General features: G+C 27.5%; 1 protein-coding gene across 1 annotated transcript; it reads right to left on the bottom strand.

The window, feature by feature from the left end:
• Positions 1 to 9,203: 9,203 nt before the first annotated feature.
• LOC136086355 (uncharacterized) lies at positions 9,204 to 9,929 on the bottom strand. Its single transcript, XM_065808649.1, has one exon. It carries the CDS (start codon positions 9,927 to 9,929, stop codon positions 9,204 to 9,206), a length of 726 nt encoding a protein of 241 aa, XP_065664721.1.
• Between the last annotated feature and the right edge of the window lie 5,903 nt (positions 9,930 to 15,832).

The following is a 15,832-nucleotide window of genomic DNA, read 5'->3' as shown; positions in this document are numbered from 1 at the left end:
AACTTTAATTTCAAAGATATATGAAATTTTTAATAAATTATTTTAAAAAACTTGCAAATAGAATACTGTAATATTAAATTACTGTAATATTAAATTTAGTTTATAGACTCCTTAGAAGAAAAAAACAAAACAATTTTGTTATATTTAAGGAAGTCTTAATTATATGATAACTTAGTTATTTAATCTTAACAACTGAAAAAAACATCCTGTTTTGTGTTTATATAAAAACTGATTAGGTTTGATATTGAAGTGCATTTGTTTTTAAAATTTTGACAACTATAGTTTGTAAAAGTTTATAAAAACTAGTTCCTAAAAGCTCAGTTACAAATCATTTATCGGTAAAATTTTATATAAATGTAAACAAATTAACAATTTGATATATATAGATTGTATATATATAAATATATCTATAAGGAAAATTAACAATATCTATCAGTGTAAAAATTTATACCACAGAAGGATTCTGAAAAGTTTTGAATTATTTCTATGCTAAATTTTTTTTTTTACTGAAAATTAAATAGAAAATACATTCATACTAAGTAATTTCTTTTAAGATGTTAATTATTAAGATTAAAAAAATTAAACTACTACAGAATACGTGGTACTACTAATCATTGGTTTTCTTCATATATTAGGGATCGCACTCAGTTTGTTACAATTAATGGATTTGAATCCACAAATAAAGTTATTAAATATGGCATTCCACAATGTTCCGTTCTTGAACCGTTATTGTCTTTTATAAATGACTCATCTTGATCATTAAAAAATTCAAAGGTACATCATTATGCTGACGATACCAATCTTTTATATATCAACAACTCACGACTCTTTGTAAAAAAGTTAATTAAGATCTTACTCGCTTATGTAACTGGTTAAATAGTAATCGTATTTCATTGAATGTCAATAAAACTGAATACATAATTTTTCATTCCCCTCAAAAAAGTATTGATAACACAGGTCAACAAAAAAATTTTTTTTCTAGTGCCGAGCAAATAATTTCATTTGTGTATAGCATTTCTCTTTTTGATTTCAAATATGCAACTCATTTTTTAACATCGCATCAATTGTAAAGATATTTAGGTTCAAATCTTTAGTATTTGGGGTCCCTAATATTGTCGAAAAAAAAGTTATTCAAAAGTATGTCAACCTGGGTCTCAAAAGAAGCGTATTTTCATAGAGATTTTAGAAAACATAAATATTTTTCTTTAAAATTTATTAACAAAAAAATTATAAGAAAAAATGCTAAAGACTCTTGAAAAAATTTCAACAGAATGTTATTTAACAATAATACAAAAAATACTTATTTTTATTACAAATGAATAACACTTTTAAAATCTCTATGAAAATACGCTTCTTTTGAGACCCAGGTTGACACACTTTTGAATAACTTTTTTTTCGACAATATTAGGGACTTTACCCTTAATACTTAAAATTTGAACCTAAATATCTTTACAACTTGACATGATGGTAAAAAAAGAGTTGCATATTTGAAATCAAAATGAAAAAATGCTATACAAGAAACAAATTGTTTGCTCGGCACCAGAAAAAAATTTTTTTGTTGACCTGTGTAATATTAAAATTAAAATTAATGGAAAAAACCTTTTTTCGTCAAAATATATAAAGTATCTTGGAGTATATCTTGATGAAAACCAATTATCGTATAATCAACTCTATCATCTTGAAAAAAGTTACACGAGCTAACAGTATGCTTTCTCTAACTCATTACGATGTTCCTATCCAAACTCTTCGAATGATTTATTCTTCTTTATTCTTTTCGCACCTTTGCTATTGTTGTATTGTTTGGGGTCAAAAAAGTAACTTTTTACTTAATGGCATTGCTAGTTTACAACGCGCATCTATTAGAATAATGATGTTTTCACTGATGAGATCTGATATCCAAAAAAAAATCTCTGAACTAAAAATCCTAAAACTCCATGATCTTGTAAGGTTTTACAATTGTCTTTTTGTGTTTGACTTTCTCAAAAAACAAACTTTTTAAAATTTTCTAATTAAAACAAATGAAATTCACAATCATCACACAAGGAATACAAAAAATAGTAAGCTATACTCTTCATTTTTCAACACAATTAAATATGGTAAGTTTCCCATAAAACAACAATAAATTTCCCAATGGAGCCAGTGTCTTCCTGCATTAATAAAAAAGTTAAAAAAAAATATCCCTTTGTTACGGATTATTTACAGCTAAACAGAATTCAATTTAAAAATATATTGTTGGAGTGTATTTCTTTATAATTTCTCTCTGTACCTTAAGTTGCCTTTAATATATAATTTCTTTAACAAACAAGTGGTTTGATTTTTGCTTTATTTATTATTTATCTATACTATATTTATTTATTATTGTGTTATTATTGCTACATTTTATGTTATTACTATATTTAATTATTATCAATGATATGTACATACAATGGATATTGTATTATAATTATTCTTCATATTAATGATACTTTATTATTATTATTATTATTATTTTGAATTATTACAATAATTATTACATATATCATCATTATTTGTTTAACAATCTCTTATTTATATTTTCTATGTTTTTCAGGTGTCACTCCATTGACAAGTTTGTTACTATATGAGTGACACCTAACCAAATTATATTATTTACGATGAGCGTTTGTAAATTTTTATTGATATGGTTGAGTAAATTAAAAAGAATTAAAAAAAAAATTTAAAAAAAATGTGTTCCAACGGCCTAATGACATCAGATGCATGCAATGGCCAACAAGATGTTATTGAAACTTTAAGCAATGAAGAAAAAATAATTATATCATTACGCTATAACATTGAACTATCAAACTTAACAATACTATATGAAAGTTATAGTAAAAAATATTTGAAAATGTATCCAATAATGCAGAAAGCGTGTTATGTGACATCCAATTAACATACAAAGAAAATCACATGTAAGTAGATGTAGAATTCAAGTATTTTAATATGTATACTTTTTTAATTTGTATTTTCCAAAACATAAACAATGCTTTAAACAATTGTGCAGATAAGCTTTCAAGTCAAGATGAGAAGTAGTTTGAATATTGCTCCTGAGAAGAAACTTTGCAAACCTTGTAAGCAAAAGATTGCCAGAAAAGAAGATCTTAAAGAAGAGAAGTATAGTCAGGGTGAACAAGATGAGGATTTTCTAATACCATCATTCAAATCAAAAAGACAGGAGATCAATAAAGAACTCACAAATTTTAATATATCACCTCCAAAAGTTGCGTGCATCAATGAAATGGTAAGAAACGTTGCTAGAAAAGAGAGCAAAGTCAATGTTTCCTCAAAACTATGTTATGAAACAAATATCATGAAAAAGAAGGCTGAAAATTTTGATGAAATTATGAGCTTGATAAAAGAAAATTATCTATGTTCTGGCAAAAAGACTATTGTTCATCTTTGAACACTGGCACCCCCAAGTTGGTCGATATTAGAAGTACAAAATAACTTTGCAGTTACAGAATACCAAGCAAAGATGGCTAAACAAATTTTTAATAAAAGAGGATTGTTAACTATCTCTCCGTTGTATAAAGGTAAAGTCTTACACAAAGAAATAAAAGATTCTGTTAAATTGTTTTATTGCTCAAGTGATTTTTGTAGAACTATGCCTGGAAAAAAATACTTTGTTAACATTCAAAAGAACGTCCATAAACAAAAAAAAACTGCTTTTTTGAAATTTAAAGGAACTATATGTAATATAAAAAGTAAACAATCCAGAAATACAAACAAATTACTCAAAATTTGCTTCTCTAAGACCAAAGTGGTGCATTTTGCCAGGTGGAAGTATCTTGCTTTTAAAAGCTACAAGCTCATTCTTTTATTGCTCACTCTCAATCACAGAACCTTTACCAACTAAAACAAAATATGGATCAATTAAACATTATCAGTAATGGCGACTTAGCTGAAAATTATACCTTTGTAGTCCAAGATGAAATACAAAGCTATCATTAGAACACCCAACAATGTTCTTTACATCCATTAGTGATATACTATAAAAATGATAAAGGTCTACTGAAACAAATTTCTTACTGTTTTATATCATTGATTTATGTGTACAAAATATTCCAAATAATCATACCAATATTAAAAACAACATTTTCCAATCTGTCCAAATTACATTTACTCACTGATGGCTGCGCAGGATAGTACAAAAATTGTACAATCTATGCCAATTAGAGAGTGAATTTGCCCTTAAAGTTGAATGGAACTTTCTTTGCCACGTCCCACGGAAAGTCACGATGCAATAGGATTGGCGGTACTGTAAAAAAGTTAACAGTGCAAGAAAGTTTAAAACGACCATACAGAAACCAAATTCTCACATTAAAAACTATGTATAAATTTTGTATAGAGAAAATCAAGGTTGCTAACTTGATTAACATAATGGGATCGGGACTTACAGTTGCAACTTGAAGCGCAAAAAGAAAGTTAAACTGGTGTAACAACCTGGTACTCGAAGGCTTTCATCAATTTATACATCTTAGAGATAACAGGGTTGGGGCAAAGAGGAGTAGTACAGACACTAATTATACAATTATCCACAATCTTAATAAGAAACAAGATATATTTCAACCTGATACTGTCACTTAAGAAGGTTATATAGCTGTAGTCTATAATGGTAAGTGGTGGATCGGCATTTTAACTGAAACCAACCTAGAAAAAGTTGATGTTAAAGTTAAGTTTCTTCACCAAAAAGGTGAATCAATTATTTTTAACTGGCTTAAAAGAGACAACTACTGTTTTATTCCCAACATCAACATATTGAAAAAACTATTTGTTCCACAAGCTTGCTCTAATTTCGGTAGAAACTATGTGTTTGAAAATGCTGAAATAGAAGAAGTACAAGTATAATGGGAACAATATTGTGAACTATTAGAAATACAGTCAAAATAACTTTTATCTTGGATACCTTTAAAAATCATGTATATTTAAGTAAGTTTTTAATTTACGATTAACTTATTTTTATTTAATTCACAAATAATTTTTTGGGAATTTCTTGAAAAAGTGATATATCTTTAAAATTAAAGTTCTATATGTTTCAGTTGTTTTTCCAGTAAGATTTTGTGTGCCTAGTGAGATTATAAGCATCTGAAAATATTAACAGCAGAAAAAAAAAAAATTGACAGGCGTATTTTGAGATATTGGGCCCCGAAGTTGGTTTATAGAAACTAGTTGTTTTATTAACTTTTAAGCATGTTCCTTTAATACTTCAGCAATTTAAGTACATTTATTGAATTCAACATCAAAAAAACAATATATATGTTTATTTTCATATTTTTGTCATTTTTATTTCTTATCTATTTAAGAAAAATGTTTTTTAGAATTTTATGAAAATCTGGTCATTTTGGGAAACCAGGGCAACATTAAAATTGCAGTATTTTGTCAATTACTCAACATTTTTAGCTGAAATTTTTCATGCAATGTTTTTTTATAATTAGGAGTAATGTGTCAAAATATGATACAAAAAGAAGACACATGGTTCAATGGACTGGGTGCTTTGATGTGGAATTACCCAAATATCAAAAATTCAATTTGTTTAACAGATAATTTATCAGGGAAGTTACTATTTTTTATGATTGCACCTTTATAATAGGAAACCATTTAACTAAATACTTTGTTGTGAGACAAATAGTTTCACCTCTTATCAATGGTACAAAGATTCTCAATGAACATCCAGCTCTTACACTTCATTTAAAAAAAAAACTTGAACCACTTCAGCTTTAACTTGATTACATGAATTACATTTACATTACATTCAATACAAAAAGACCATAAAAGCAACTATCACTAAATCCTACTTGAAAAGAGAGATTACCCACTTTCTTTTTTTAAAGCAAGTGGAAAACAGTAAGAATTTAAAAACTCCCTATCAGATGCAAAATGTTGGAGCTATCTTCCAACGCATCAAAGATGACTTTTTAGAATACAAGTTATAAAAAACTCTTATCTAGATGATATTATTATATGTGGATCCAATCAAGATAACAAAAATCTTACAGAATTTAAAATTTCACAGCATTGAAAATCTCACAGCATTTAAAATCTCACAGTATTTAAAATCTCACAGCATTTAAAATAGTAGCAAATGATTTTGGAAAGAAAATGAACAGCGAAAAGTCTTGAGAAAAATTTTCTCAAACCTCATTTTGTGTCCTAGGACACTAAATAGAAAATAGAATGTTTAATCCAGATCGTGAAAGGTTGCAAGCCTTTTAAAAAAACCCTATTCAAACCAACATTAAACAAATAAACAGCTCGATAGACTTCTTTGCACATTATGCCAAATGGTTCCCTGTGCCAATCTAACTACTCTACCAACTAGTTTTTGTGACTTAATAAACAAAAATATCCCTCTTTCACTTGAATCTGTTTTGACGATTAAACAACTCAAAGACCAACCGCATCTTTAGCAACACTGTACCCAAATATCTCATTAAAATTGAAACTGGTATTTCTCAAACCATAATTAGTGAAAAATTAGGTCAAGACGGAAAATCTATTGTATTTTTCTCTTGAGTCTTATCAATGGCAGAAATCCTCTAATCTTTTATTATAGAGTGTTGTCGCCAAGGAAGACATCTACGTTTTTTGTTCCAAAGTTTGTTATTTTAATAGATCAAAAGGTTGTTTCTTTCCTTTTTAACCTGGAACAAATTTCCAAAATAAAAAAGTGATAAACTTACAGTACAGATCTAGATTAGAAAATATAATACAGATCTAGATCAGAACTATAATACAATACAGATAATATAGTACAGATCAATACAGAAAATGTAATACAGATCTAGATCAATACAATACAGATCTAGATAAGAAAATATTTCAGCAGATGCACTTTTTTAAGATTAGTGTTTATGACAAGATGTCTTGTCATAAACACCAATCTTAGTTTATTAGGACAACTGCACATTGAACTATATCAACTCAGTTACACAATTGAACAACTTCTATAAAACACATATTTTGCCCAAAATATTGGTAAAATTAGAAACATAATTTCTGACCATAAGATATGCTGTGAGCTGAAACAAAAATATTTTTAATTGTATTTTATTCCTTCTTCATTCAAAGACATCAAAAAATTTCTTCTAGTCATAATTAGAGATAATTCAAGATACCCATTCGCATTCCCTTGCTCCAAAATTACTTCCGATATCGTAATAAAATACCTTTTGGTAATATCCTCTTTTATTTTATTCTCTTATATTTGACACCCTTATCTACATCTACTCTGATCAAAATACACAGTTTGAAAGAAGAAAACTAAAGTACTATCTCACAGGCAATGGTGTCAAAAAGACTTGAACAACACTATATCTACCACAAGGAAATGGTCATTCCATGCCATATGGAGCAATATTTTATTAGGTTCCTCATATACCATCTCAGATTTTGCTGAAACTTTTTGATTTTGTGCATATATATGAGAAAAGCATGTTTTGAAAATTGATGACCTATAACTTTTTAATGCAGCTCTTTAAATAACAGATTTTTTTTAATATTTATCCAACCGCATGTAGATCAACAAGCGATTTGATTTGTATTAATTTTTGAACTAGTTTTTAAGATTAAACTCTTTACACAAGATTATCACAAAAGATTTATCACAAAAAAATTAAATTTTAAAACAAAATTATCAACTTTGGCTCACCATTATGGAAAAATCTAAGTTGTCAGACAGATCAATAGCAACTTGCTATCTTAAAATAGCTGAAGTATAAAATCAACTTGTTTAAAAGTTCTTAGCTGTTTAAAACAATGAAAAAACCTTTTTCTTGTGGAGTAAAAACAACAAAAATAGGCTTACAAAGTTTGAGGTATATAAATTGACTGGGAACTGGTACTTCCTGCAGCTCTATCACCTATTATCGTTATTATACGCATTATTATCAACAATCTCTAGCAATGCAACAAGCTAAGGGCTTGTTGTGTGGGCTAGATTTAAAAAAAAAAAACATAACTGGTGTTAATTAATTGGACCTCTTAGTAGACTCAAGTAATATTGTTTTACATAAAAATCACCTACAAGTTTATAAATATAATAATAGTTCGTTATTTAATATAATTTATTAACTTGTTAATTTTTTTAGTTTCTATTTTACTTTATTTGAAATCATAAGGTTCTTTAAATTGCAAAGACTTTCTTGAGCTCAGACTTTTACTTGTTTGTCATTAAAAGTAATAGCATTCGACATTTCTTTAAGTGTCAAACTAATTTTATCATATAAAATAGCAGCAACAGACTGAAAAGGAAATTCTATGTTTAAATGCAACTATAATCAGCTATTAAATTATTTTCTGAATTACTGCTAGCATCTTTGATGTATAGCCTGGTATTAAAAAATCTTTGCTGCTGTTTAAATATAACATTTAGGTAAGACTGTGTTTAAAGTATAATTATTTTCTTCAATATATTATAACCAACAACAAATCTTATAAAAATCGCTTATAAAAAATTTATATAAGATAGCCAGTCAATCATTTTCCATTAGATAAATAGTGTAACTAATAAAAACAATTTACACAGGCCCTGTTAAGAAGCGTTAGGCAGCTTAAAAACATTATTTAACAGCATACGCAAAAACATTTTTTAATGTTCGGAAAAATTTTCAAGCAAAAACGTTTTTTTTAGAATAATTATATATATATATATATATATATATATATATATATATATATATATATATATATATATATATATATATATATATATATATATATATATATATATATATATATAATATATATATATATATATATATATATATATATATATATATATATATATATATATATATATATATATATATATATATATATATATATACACAGACCTCGGAATTAAGAAAAGTAAGGCAAATAATTTAAATTAAAAAAAAGAAGGCAATAATTTGGCAACCTTATTCTGCGTATGATTGAAGCCAGGTTAGCAGAAAAAATATAAAACAGAGGTTAAGTAATAAAACATAGTAAAAAGTTCAGCGATTTTTTGTCGACCTTAAAGTTAGGCAGTTAGGTCGGCATTGCTAAATGCTGACCCTAATTACGAGAGTGGTATATATATATACATTTAACGGGTGATGCGGAAGTTATCGGACTAAATAAAAACGTCAATAACTTATTTATAAATAAAAAAACTACCATTATATTTTTTTTAAATAAAGCATTTATCTTTTAATAAAAATATATTATTTTTTATATGAAAAAACACCACCATCTGCAACTGATCTCAATTTTGCTCTGACGCCTTTTATATGCGACTGTAAAAAGTTTAAGTCAATTTCTTGTAGTTTTAGTTTAATGCGATCAATCAAAACTTGCTCTGTTGAAGCTTGCCAATCTCTCTCGTAAACCTTCTGTGCCAAATGTCCCCAAAAATTTTCAATTGGTCGTGCTTGAGGCACATTTGGGGGATTGGATTCTTTATCAACGTAATAGACATATTGGTCCATCCAATTTAGAGAATCTTTAGAATAATAAGAACTTGCTAAATCTGGCCAAAATAAATAGCTAAAGTCTCCATGATACTTGTGAATAAATGGAAGAAGTCGTTTTTCTAAACATTCATTAATATAGATTGATGAATTGATCGCTACAGCTTTGGAAGTGCAAAACAATGGCTCGGACATACCACGGTCAGATATGGCTATCCACATGAACAATTTTTTTGGAAATTTCTCTTTTTCTATAAAACGAACACTTTCTGGGCATGTCTTTTTGTTGTTTGTGTAGTATCCAGAAATTCCAGGCGTGTTGTCCCCTGCAAAACAAAAGTATTTTTCGTCATCGATGACTAGAAGCGATTTTGTGTTATAGAGTTGATTAACTAGTTTCCTGCTTCTTTTCTTTGCCTTTATTTGTTGTTCTATAGTGTATTTTGGAGTCTTTTCACGTTTTCTATATTTTATATTCATTTTTTTTTAACTGACGACCAATTGTCGATTTATTTACACCGAATCTAATACCTATTTTTCTCTGACTGACCCTTTTTCGATTGTTGACAAGTCTCGTTAATTCGGCTTTCTTTTCTCTAGTCCAGGATGTCGGACGACCAGGGTGCTTTCTATCAGAAAACGATTGAACAGTTTCAAGTCTTTTTAGGTTATCATATATTGTACATCGAGCAAATCCTTCCTTTTCAAAACGATTTACGATTTTTTTTTTATATTAGGTTTATTTACAAAAAACATTTTTAGTCGCTTTCGAAAAGGTTCTCGTTCAGCTGCATTTAACCTCATTTTAAATAATTGTGTTTCAAATAATAAAGTTTATATTTTATAGAACGTTTATGCCTACGCGTAAAACCACAAAAACTAATTATTATGCTCAAATAATGAAATTAGGATTTCATTATTTGAGCATAATAATTAGTTTATATATATATATATATATATATATATATATATATATATATATATGTATATATATATATATACTTATACATTTAAATATAAATATATATATACATATATTTATGTATATATATATTTATATAATTATATATATATATATATATATATATATATATATATATATATATATATATATATATATATATATATATATATGTATACATATATATACACATATATATACATATATATAGGGGTAAACGGATACAATTTGTTGACCATTCTCGCACCCCTTCTTTATTTATTAGGCTGGCGTAGATGTATTTATGATACATTGTTTCCATTTTAGGATGTTGAATGCTGGATCTTTTTGACTCAATACATTGCTTTAACTTGTGTCTCTGTTTTTATGACTAGGCAACTCATGAGGGTACAGCTCTAAAATTCAGTTTTATTGTTCTGAGGCCGGCTGGTAGTCAGGTTTCCCAAACTTTGTGGTAGCTCTCAAAGAAGCTGATTCCATCAACAGCTATAAAACATCATAGTACTAACAGTACTATGTTGCATATCAATGGTGTCCTTGTTCGTACTTTTGGTGTGCATTGTAGAGGTCACCTTAGGAGCCCTTTGTTACGGCTTAGGGTTTATTAATAGTAATAAGGCAACTGCTTGGACTATTAAATAGCATACTAAGTACTATCTGTGTTTTGAGTCAAGTTTTTTAACAAATTTAAAAATGACTAAAGTACCAAAAACTGTAAAACACAAACCATCGATATCACCAATTTTCTAAGTCTATCATTCACTAATATTCGTGGTCTTCGAATATTAGTGAATGATAGACTTTTCTTCTTAGTTTCATTTTTTCTTCTTGAGTCTGATCTCTTGCAAAGATCACCAGACCTACTTGCTCTTTTTGAAAATAATTTAAGTTCAGTTGTCTCATCTGGTGATCTTAGTGTTGATGGTTACCCTCCTTTAACTCAAAAAGACTCCAATAGTCACATGCGTGGCATGAACATCTACATTCGTAAAAATTCACCCAATTGTCGAGAAACTAGGTTTGAATCCACAGACTTTTCCTTTATGTATTTTGTTTAGCTGCCACTTCACTTTATTACCTTGCTCTTTGTTCTATATCAATCTCCTTCATCTCAAGACTACACTCTTTTCGATGTTATTTCTAATTGACTAAGCCCTTTAGCTTTATCCTTCAGCCACTATTGTCGTTGTTGGTGACTTTAATGCACACTGAATGGCTTGGCTCTAGTATCAGTGACTCTGCAGGCGTTAAGGCCCTCAACTTTTGCCTTTCTCTAAAACAAATAGTCAACTTTCCAATACACTTTTCAGACTATCCAAATCATTTACTTTTTCTACTCGCTTATGTCTTGTTTCTGATTCTAGTCAGTACTCATTTCATCATAACCATTACTTTCATATCTATCAGCAAAATAATTCTCCAGAAAACAGATGTCTGTTTACTACTGCTAGAAATCATTGTAAAAAGGTTTTGTGAAACACCAAAGTCCGCTACAGGTTGTGGTCCGGACAACATATTTGTTATAGTCTTGCAGAAGTGTTCTCCGGAGCTGTCGTTTATGCTTTCAAAACTATTTAACAAGTGCTTATTAAAGTCTTGTTTTCCAGCCTCGTCTAAGTACAGTCTCATTAGTCTTTTTCCTATCATAAACAAAGTTTTTGAGTCTTAAGTTAACAATCACTAAACCTCTCATTTTGAATCTAATAACTTACTTTCTGATCATCAATATGGATTTTCATTTTGTTGTTCTGCTGCTGATTTGTTAATGGTAATAACTGATAGGTTTTACTTGCATTAGATAAATATGGAGAGGCTAAGGCTGTTGCTCTTAACATTTCTAAAAACTCTTGATAAAGTTTGACATGCTGGTCTCTATAAGCTCTCTTTTTACAATGTATCAGGTAACATCTTTAAGATTATTGAACCCTTCATTGCCAATTGTAGTATTTTTCAAAAGTTGTTCTCAATGGACAGCACTCTTCTTCATACCATGTAACTTCAGGGGTTCCTCAAGGTTCTTTCCTTGGTCCTATACTCTTTTTAATTTAAATTAACGATCCCTCAGAAACTCTCACATCTAAGGTGTTATTTCTGGCTGATACTATCATTTATTTTTGTCTTGATAAGAAGCCAACACTCTCCAATTGCTTAAATGGGGCATTTAAGCTTGAAATAGATCTTGCTTCTGCAGCAGCATGGGGCACTCAGTGGCTGGTGATCTTAAACACAGAGAAAACTTTAGATCTTCCTATATTTATAAACGGTAATTTATTTGATGAACTATCTATCCTTTATCTTCTAGGATTAACTCTTACTTCCAATCTTTCTTAAAAGCCATATAACAAATTGATTGCAAAATTAGCATCTGCTAAGGTCGCATCTCTTCATCATGCACGTCACTTTTTTACTCAGGATTCTTTTCTTTATCTCTATAAATCTCAAATCCATCCTTGTATGAAATACTATTGCCGTATTTAGGGCGAATCTTCAAATGATGCCTTTTGTCTTTTAGAGAAGGTGTACACATAGTTGGACCTGCTCTTGCAACCAATCTACATCCATTATCACATTGTCGTAATGTTGCTTCTCTTTCTATTTTCTGTAAATACTCTAATGGAAACTGTTCAAAAAATCTTGCATCTACTAAAATTAATTCTTGTATTACTTATCATTCAATTAAGTCTCATCGTTTTACTGTGACTGTTTTCTAAGTGCTCCAAAAACTCTTATTTGTTTAGTTTTTTTCTTCAACCATCAGTCCTTTGGAATTCGCTCCCTTCAAATTGTTTTCCTGATTCATTTATTTTGCAATTTTTTAAGTCATCTTATCTTGCTCTATAAATTTCATCTTTTCTCTTATAATAACTTTCAACTCTAATAGTAGTTGCTTGCAGCCTTTTTGGAAGTGAAGATGTTTATATGTATATATATATATATATATATATATATATATATATATATATATATATATATATATATATATATATATATATATATATATATATATATATATATATATATATATATATTACCTAATAGTATATTATATTATTAGACAATTTAATTCACATTTACTGCAACAAAAATAGCAAAGTTTAATGAGAACCTCACAACTTACATGTTTTAAATATTATTTGAATAAAACAAATTATAATCCAAGTAATACAAATACAGGATAAAAATACTTATTTTTACATGCAATTAAAAAAAATAGAAATAGTTTAAAATAAAAATGCATTGCTACTTTAATCAAACTGCTGTGCAATACAAGTTCAATATTTTATTGTTTGTTTAAACAAATAACAAAAATTAATATTCATCCGACCAGGTTATTTTGTGCCAACATCATCCTAAAACATGATGAAACTTTTTTTTATAAAAATTATTACACATGAGTATAAAAATTAGCATTCGCAATTGCTTCAAATAGTATACTTTCAAGATTGCTAAATGGCTTTAGCCCATCCCAGTTCGTAGTCAGTTAATTCGCCCCTTCATCAGATTAAATAAGTTAATTGATTGAATAATTAAGAACTCAGCTTTTGTCTAGAGAAGTAATCTAAATACTACTATGAGAACAACTATAGAACTATACATTTCATCAAGATGCTGTTATCAAATTTTTTCTTGCAAAAAATCATAGAGTCTAGCAAAATTTGCATGTAGATATGCAATCGCTAGGCAATATTAACAACTAAAGTATAGTAATTTTTTACAATTCAGTGTATCAATTTATATCAATTCTATATAACTGGCTTACAAAATGACTAAAACAATTCATCTCACTACAAACTGTAAATTATTTAAAGGGACTGGAAAGATTTGGTAAATTTATATTGCAAAGAAAAAAATCATGTTGTCAAGTTGCACTGTAGCTGACTTTTTAAAAATTTTAACGAAATTTTAACGCGTAATATCAAACATCGAAAAAAACACGGCTAAAGATAAAAGATCTGTTGTTTTATGCCGACAAAATAGTTTGAGGTGTATGTTCTTTCATCGTTCAACCGACGACTTATAATACAATTACTTTTTATTTGTTTATTTTAAAAAGTAGAACCACAGCTTAACAACAGTACCAAAAATATTTTTTTGAGATTTTTATTTTTAGAGATACTTTGATTTAAAAATTAAATAATTTATAACCCAAATATTTTTGAAAATAGCTAGTGATTTTTGATATAATTAAAAAATAAATTAAAGCATTGTATTACCTTAATTGTGTGCACATTTTTGAATAGTTAGCGTTGATCACACAAAAAATATGCCTTCCAGCAAAAAGTTAACTTTAAAAATAAATTTTTTAGCACTTGTCAATTTTCAAGACTCAACTCGTCAATTTTCAAGACGAAAATTTAATTTGTAAAATCAGTTTATTGTTTTGGAAAACCCTTTTTGCATTACATAAAAATAAAAATTTTTTAAAAAAGTACTGTCACAGATTTATGTCAAAGGTGGGTCGTTTTCTAGTCATTAAAATTACATTTACTATAGTTTTTATTGTTACTTTTTTAAAAGAACGGAAACGTTGATGCGATTCTTCAAAACGTTAAAATTGCTAAAAACCTCCTAAAGTCATACCAAAAAATATCTTAAATTTTGATGTTTAAAAGTTGCATAAGTTTTCGACTAATAATAATAATAATATAACAATAAGTTTGTTATTTTTTAACTGTTAATGTTTAACTCTAACTTAAGGAGTTTGTTTTGTTTTTATTTTACATTTTTTTTTAAAATGTTGAAGAGCCTAGACTAATTTATATAAATTTTTTAATACTCTTTCGCATTTTTTATATTTGATTTAGATTGTTAATAATTTTTCAAATACATATTAATTATGTATAATTTTACAAAACTTTAAAAAAAAACTAAAAAACTTAAAAGCATACTTTTTTATTATACAGTATTTTTATTGCCAAAACATTTTATTATTATTATTATTTTTTTTATAATCTATTTCGTTTTTGTTTTTTTTATAATCATTTTCATAATAAGTTATTTACAAAATATTTTCAGTTTAGATATGACCGGAGCAGGTTGGAGACAAAAGTCTTATCATCTAGCCCCATTGTATCGTTTAGACTTTCATAAATCTATCATAAAATTTTACAATATCATTAAAATTATATAAATACTTTTAAATAAACATTTTACATTTTTTTATACATAAAAAAAAATATTTTTACACACACAAAAATATATATATATATATATATATATAAAAAGGAAATAAATACAAATTTAGATAAATAAGCAAAAACAATATGTCGTGCTTTTTAGCAAACGAAAGAAAAGTTAAGAATTAAAAAAAGAAGATATTAAAAATAAAATAGAATTTGAGATATGTCATAATCAAGTAACTTTTTTTTTTTAAAAACTTTGAAAGTTTGAAGTGAAATTATAGTTTTACTTTTAATTGGAA

Source organism: Hydra vulgaris, chromosome 10 (genome assembly GCF_038396675.1).
Source record: "Hydra vulgaris chromosome 10, alternate assembly HydraT2T_AEP".
Taxonomy (NCBI): domain Eukaryota; kingdom Metazoa; phylum Cnidaria; class Hydrozoa; order Anthoathecata; family Hydridae; genus Hydra; species Hydra vulgaris.
The sequence above is the reverse complement of the archived record's forward strand: the minus strand, read 5'-3'. Positions and strand labels throughout refer to the sequence as shown.

Excerpts from the sequence above, each read along its gene's own strand:
- LOC136086355 (XM_065808649.1), bottom strand. The coding sequence starts at position 9,929 with ATGAATATAAAATATAGAAAACGTGAAAAGACTCCAAAATACACTATA.